This window comes from Pinus tabuliformis, chromosome 4_2, assembly GCF_031772625.1.
Source record: "Pinus tabuliformis cultivar Carrire ecotype Pingquan chromosome 4_2, CPIR1, whole genome shotgun sequence".
Lineage (NCBI taxonomy): Eukaryota > Viridiplantae > Streptophyta > Pinopsida > Pinales > Pinaceae > Pinus > Pinus tabuliformis.
In genome coordinates, this window is record NC_142304.1 from 1,012,893,143 (window position 1) to 1,012,900,465 (window position 7,323).

Consider the following 7,323-nt stretch of genomic DNA (forward strand, 5'->3'; position numbering starts at 1 on the left):
CAAAATGTTAATTGCTTTAGCTACTAAGAAACATTGGATGATGCACCAACTAGATGTAAAGTCTACATTTTTGAATGGAGAACTAAAAGAAGAGGTTTATCTAGAGCAAACGGAAGGGTTTGTCTAGAAAGGAAAAGAACATTTAGTCTGTAAATTGAAAAAAGCACTTTATGGACTGAAACAAGCTCCTCGGTCATGCTATGGGGAAATTGATTCAATTTTTCTACAAGATGGCTATAATAGAAGCAATAATAACCCTAATCTTTACACCATGAAAAATGAACAAGGGTGCGTAGTATTGATTTCATTATATGTAGATGATTTGATAATTACAGGTGATGCTACATATCTAATTGATGAAATCAGGCAACAGATGTCACAGATTTTTGAGATGAAGCAACTTGGTGAACTTAGATACTGTTTAGGTCTTGAGATCTGGAGAGATTCAAGTCAAACATTGCTGTCCCAAGCAAAGTATGTCAAAACCCTATTAGAAAAGTTTAGAATGGATAAGTGTAAGCCAGCACCGGTACCATTGCAGGAGAACATCAAATTGCAATGTGAGGATGGCTCAAAAGTGGTGGATGCAAAACTTTACAGATAGATGGTTGGGAGTCTAATCTACCTAACCACCACTAGAACTGATTTGGCTTATGCAGTTAGTGTTCTACGCTAGTTTATATCTAAGCCACTTGAAAGCCATTGGAATGCAACAAAGAGTGTTTTGAGGTATCTAAAAGGCACTGTAGATTATGGAATTATTTACACTGACTCTTCTCATGTTAGATTGGCAGGATTTGCAGATTCAGATTGGGCAAGAAATGTAGATGATCGCAGATCTATAACAGGTTATGCATTCAGTCTTGGATCCGGGGTGATCACATCGAGCAGCAAGAAGCAGAACACAGTCTCCTTATCTTCAGCCAAAGCAGAGTATCAAGCCATGTGTCCAGCAACGTGTGAGGTGGTTTGGTTGCGGAGACTTCTCCAGGATGTTGGAGAAGAACAAAAAATCACAACAACAATCTGATGCAACAATCAGAGTTCAATCAAGCTAGCCAACAATCCAGTGTTTCACAAAAACACTAAACATATTGATACTCAATTTCACTTTGTCAGGGAGAAAGTGTAATCCAAAGAAATTCACCTGGAATATTGTAGTACATGTGATAATGTTGCGGACATTTCACTAAGCCTCTTGGAAAAGTTAAGTTTCAAATATTTAGGGAGATGTTAGGCATATATGTGAACCCATTCTCCATTAAGGGGGAGTGTTGAAGATAATGGAGAATATCCTAGAATAGGTAGAGTTGGTTTACGTAACCTCAGGATAGGAATTAGTTTCTATTTCTTAAGATGTTATTCTAACTTCCCTAAAACCATGTTTTCTATTTAATGTGTAATGTGGATGAACAATGTAGAGCATTCTACAGAGTCAGACTATCCTGGTTCAGACTCTCTTTCCTAGAGCTGACCAGTGGGTTTTATTTCTTTAATACAAACATTATCATTTTTTATCATAACTGTCCCTTCACATTTGACATACACGAGTTCCAATTGACTTGAGACCACTTTGTAAGCATCTAAATGTGTTTTTAGACTCTCTTCCTAGCTAATGGCCTTAATTAAGATCTACTCACCCCCATCACACCCTTCATGAAGAGTGGTTGCAGGTGGCAGAAATTTGTACTTTGTGAATGATCTGTCAATGAATCTTCGGTAGAACCAACATCACCAAAGGGAAGTATATGCGATGACTAAGAACCTTCTGGAGGACATTTCTAGAAAAAGTATTGGAATTTGAGATAATAAGAAGCTCTGCACTGGACAATAATGCCCATATCCCCATAATCATCACGAGAATTGGTTTGTTCCATCATTCTTCTCGTTCTAAGGGATGAGGGCATAAGGAGGTTTTCTTCTATCAGCTTACTCTGCAAGAAGTTGATGATTCCAACAAATTGTAGGCATTGCTGCTGAGGACGAGCTTCTTGAATAAAACAAGCTCATGAAACATGATGATATTTAACCCAAAAGGTTGTCAGAAGAAGTTAATGACGATGTCCCAACTTGGTGTTTCTACTTAGAAGGAATGCTTCAAACTCTTCGATACCTCACTCACCTTTACTCGATCCTGTAAATCCTCTAGCATTTTTCAAGATTCTGGTGGAGGGGCCTATTTAAATTTCTCCCACAATGTGTCAAGCTCAGTTTAGCGACAAATCCATAGACGAATAGCGAGTGATCCATCCTCAAACCAATTCCCATCGTGAAAATGCATGGTGAATCGTTGTTTGGGTTGTAGGCTTATTCTCCATCCAATCGTAGGTGTAATAGAGATGCGGGAAATGGACTTCACGATGATCAGGTACAAAGACATTGAGGACATGTCAATGTCTGCTCGGACATGCACAGGCATGAAATCTGATCGACCTCCACATCACATTTTGATATCAACACTAGTCTGACAACAGTTTCAGAAAAAGACCTGGCCTTTTACGTAGCAAAACCCACTTCCAAATGTGCTCTGAACAACAGAAATAATTTGAATCTCTCTGGTGGAAAGAAACCCACACATCACATAGAAATATATACTAATATATATACTAACAATAACATTCAAGGGATTCTCATTTCTTGTACTTCCCATAAGGGAATCACACTAGAAGAGGCTCTAATACCAAGAAGAACAATGGAGGAGCAAGCATTCTTGACATATTCACTCACGAATCAATTCTTATTGCAGTACAAATCTAAATTACAAGTCACATAAATAATGGTCATGAGATCCAACAGTTTCTAAGACATGAGAATACTGTTGAGAAATTCTCTCAACAAATTCTAACAACTAACCAATCTAATCTATCAATTTACTAATGTAAGCATTATTTCCAAGTACCACTCCAGTGACAATTTTAGCAATTTGGACAAAGTTCATTGATTTAAGAAATTTATAACATTCACATTTCTAACAATTCCAGTAATAAAAAAAATTTGGGGTGAGAAGTTTACAACTCTAGTAATGATTGTAAAAATTTCAATAAAGAAGAAAACTCACAATTTTATGAAATTTGTACCCTTATTTGACAGGGCCAGATAAGCCCCTCAAATTCCATCCATGGGCACCGAGAATATTTATACTTCAAAATTAGTCATAAAATCAAAAGGTTGATGTGCTTCTCATCCGACATTATATTGGAGCCCAGATTGATTCGAAGGAAATCATATATAAGGATTTGTATAATTTCATTTCCTCACTAGGAAGGGACGTATCATTAACCTATGCTAAGTGATAAGAAGCCAATAGGATAAGTATTTTGATATAAATAGGATTTTCTTAAACAACTTGTCCTGACGATGAACCACACTAGTTGGTTCAAAACGCGTCGACAAAGGTCTTTCCTCATGTGATTTACACCGAAGTTCTTACAACTATTATGGATCACAGAAGCCTCAATTCAATAATAAATATTCTATTATATTTTTAAGAAATATATTTTATTATATTTTAAAGAATGAGTTAGTTTAAACCAAAAAAAGTCTATAATGCGACCTTTTGAAAAGTCGGCAATTTTTTTCCCATTTCTCGATTGATGTGACATTGCCCAGGGTTTTCTCACCTGTTGTCGAAGCTCGCCCATCACCATCCGTCGACCACCGCTACGCCCCATAGCATTTCATTCATGTATTATACATCATCAATCATTCATGAAATTCGAATTTTAATTTTTCTTAATTGTCGCTCTAAAACTGAAATGCGCTTTGACTTTAAATTGGGACAGTGCGCACAGGCTCTAGTTTTTCAGAATTGGGATTTTCCGTTGGTTAAAGAGTATTCGGATGGGAGTAGTCTACGGAGGCTGTAGAATGGCCCCTTTTCCGGCCAGAAAATCGTCTGACTCCGGCGATCGGTAAACTCTCCACCCTCCACCACCATCTCCCCGCTCCGCCACCACTTTTCTCTGCCACCCTCCCTGACCGCCCTGACATTCCCTGACATCCCTGACCAATCGCCGACCGCCCTGACATTCACTGACATCCCTGACCAATCGCCTGACATCCCTGACTGATCGGGGAGTAATTCCTGCGGCGAGTAATGAGCTGGAATTCGGAGAATTCGTGCGGGGAGTAATTCCCTCCATTCGAAATTTCCACCCGCGCCCATTCAAGCTCTGATGCTCTACGTGCACCCCTCTGCGAACTCCTTCCGCACTGCAGCTCGGAGGCCAGGTAATCGGGGTTTGTAATGCCTAGGTAGACTACGCCATGGTTGTAGAGTATTATAATTTATAATGGGCATTCATTTTGGTGCAGGGGAAGTAGAATTAGAATGTGAAGAATGGCACCAAAGGCAGAGAAGAAGCCGGCCGAGAAGAAGCCTGCGGGCGGAGAGGAAGAGAGGAAGACTGTTGGAGAGAAGACGCCCGTTGGAAAGGCGGCAGCTGCGGCGAAGGAGAAGGCAGCTGCTCCTGCCGCGTCCAAGGCGAAGAAAACAACAAAGAAGAAGATGATATCAAAGGAAGGGGGAGATAAGAAAAAGAAGAAGAGGTCAAAGAAGAATGTGGAGACATACAAGATATATGTGTACAAGGTTCTGAAACAGGTTCACCCTGACATTGGCATCTCCAGTAAATCTATGTCTATCATGAATTCCTTTGTCAATGATATTTTTGAGAAAGTTGCAGCAGAGTATTCGAAGCTTACTCGCTACGGCAAGAGGGATACGCTTTCCTCCAGGGAGGTGCAGACTGCTGTTAAACTTGTTCTTCCGGGTGAGCTCGCTAAGCATGCCGTCTCTGAGGGCACGAAGGCTGTTACCAAATTCACCTCTACCTGAGCCGAGTTCTTTTCCTCTGTAAATATTTTGTCACGGTGTCTCTTGACACCACCTTTTCTTGCATAATTTGGGCCCTTCTTCTCCTTGATCTGTTGATTAGGGTTTTCCTTGCTATTTTGGGGGAAATATTTGTTCGATTGTTCAGCTTTTGGTAAAAGGTTGTATTCTGCTTCTTTTTAAAGTGTTCTATATTCTGGCTTGAGGCAAATGTTGTATCCAATGCATAGCATGTCTTAAGATTCATCGTCGCTGTTGTTTATAAGTTACAGAGGCCTGCTGTAAAACAGTCGTTAAGGTTCAATGCTACGTGTGATCAAAGTTTGGTTGGGTTTGGTCTGGAGCACACTAGGTACATGATGGCTCTGTTTCTTTTTTATTCTGTGTTTGTATTTTGATCTATATTATTATGTGTTTTGTCTTTTAATCTATATTATGGGAATTTTTTAGTATTGAATTGGTTATAGATTTGATTGTTTTTTTTTGGGGGGGGGGGGGGGGGGGGTAATTCTGTGTTATGTTCGTAAATCTTTGGGTATTAAGAGTTAATTAAGGTATGCATTGGCTGGTTTTGTTCTGTATTGTGAGATTTCTTCAGTGCTGAATTGGTTATAGATTTGAATATCTCGATTTTCTTATGATTACTCTTTATAATTCTTGGGATTAAATGATGCAAAATATTTAAGAGGGTATTGATCTAAGAGGGGCAGATGAGATTGAGTTGTTATAAGAGGTTTCGGTTTTTTATTTTGTTCCATGAGCTTAAGACTGTAATTGGTTTTGAATAGCAATGGGTATGTCGTTGTGTGCAGAAGGTTTTAGTTTTTGATTGTCTCAGGAGGTAGAGAAATAAAGCTGCTTGATTGGTTTATTGGTTTGGGTGTGCTCTTTTTAAGTGTCAAGAGGCTTCTTTCATTTCGTTTCAGGAGAAATTGCTTGTTTGATTCGTTGTCCAGAGGATTTATAATTGGTTTTTAATGGTATTTTGTATGCAAGTGTTCATGTGAAACAGTACTGGTTTTCTTGCTCTTGGGGATTCTTACTAAATGTTTCTGCAAATGCAGCTGTATTCTCGTCGCTTACCTAGCAACTATTTTAAAACGGAATGCAAAATGCCATTAACAACATGCTTTTTCTCTGTTAGTTTGATTAATGCATTGTTCTATGTAACAAAATGGAAACTGTTTTTATTTGTACAATTCAAATGCTATTGGCTACATCTTAACAACATAAGTAAGAAATCCAGAGACTACGACATTCACAGGTAGTTACGCTAGTTTACGACATTCATGCACAGTCATGTAATGTGGCATGGTTATTCCATTCTGTCTGTTTTCTGTAGTTTGGAAAACACTTCTTGGTGTTTTTAGACTTTCAAAACTCATGTTTTTAAATGAGAGTTCTTTATTGGGTTTGAAACATTACTTACTTTGAGTCGTTCATTACTGAAACTTTCAATTTCTGTACGATTAAATTGTTTTTAGAATCTTCTGAAATTAAATTCTTAAAATTTTATGACGTTTTTCATAATTTCAGCTCTAGATTTAAAAACTACAATATAGAACATAAAATGGCGGTAAACGCATTACTCTTTGCAGTCATATATAAATTTATGAGTAAACTCTCGAGTATAATATACTTGTATTATACTCATTTATACTTGTATTATCTCTCTGAAACTTACATGGGATGTTAAATATCAAAATACCTATTTTATTTTATGGTATATTCAAAATTTGTGATATCCTGCATATGGTTAAAGTTGATTTATTTATTTGTAAAAAATAATCCAATTATAATTAAATTTTATATTATAAATTAAAAATAAGTATATAATGATTTAAAAAAATTACCATTTATTTCCACTCTTGTTTGTTTTATCTGGGATAAAATATGGCAATCATTAATCTATCAACAACCAATCTATCAACATGAAAATACTTCTTATGTACCCTAAATCTTCAAGTTGTTGAATCAATTTGAAGTAGAGTAACTCAAGTCTCAATTCTAGAGACTTGAGAAGGAAGAGTATCTCCAAGTCTGTTTTTATTAATTAATGAAGGTTGTTTCTATTTTTATAGAAAAAAAGCAAGAGTATCTTCCAGGAAACTCTTTCAATTCAAGACTTTGGAATACCTTTTAGCTTTGCATACCTTTTCAAGCTACATGAGTAAAGATCAATACCCTCTTAAATATTTTGCATCATTTAATCCCAAGAATTATAAAGAGTAATCATAAGAAAATCGAGATATTCAAATCTATAACCAATTCAGCACTGAAGAAATCTCACAATACAGAACAGAACCAGCCAATGCATACCTTAATTAACTCTTAATACCCAAAGATTTACGAACATAACACAAAATTACCCCCCCCTCCACACAAAAAAAAACAATCAAATCTATAACCAATTCAATACTAAAAAATTCCCATAATATAGATTAAAAGACAAAACACATAATAATATAGATCAAAATACAAACACAAAA

General features: G+C 36.9%; 1 protein-coding gene across 1 annotated transcript; it reads left to right on the forward strand.

Annotated features, from left to right (window-relative positions):
* The first annotated feature begins 4,329 nt into the window (after positions 1-4,329).
* LOC149173061 (histone H2B.11-like) lies at positions 4,330-5,001 on the forward strand. The gene has a single exon (XM_089427870.1). The coding sequence runs from the start codon at positions 4,340-4,342 to the stop codon at positions 4,835-4,837; it is 498 nt and encodes a 165-aa protein (XP_089283996.1). The 5' UTR covers positions 4,330-4,339; the 3' UTR covers positions 4,838-5,001.
* The last annotated feature ends 2,322 nt before the right edge of the window (positions 5,002-7,323 follow it).

Coding starts and splice junctions, on each gene's coding strand:
- LOC149173061 (XM_089427870.1), top strand. CDS start 4,340: ATGGCACCAAAGGCAGAGAAGAAGCCGGCCGAGAAGAAGCCTGCGGGC.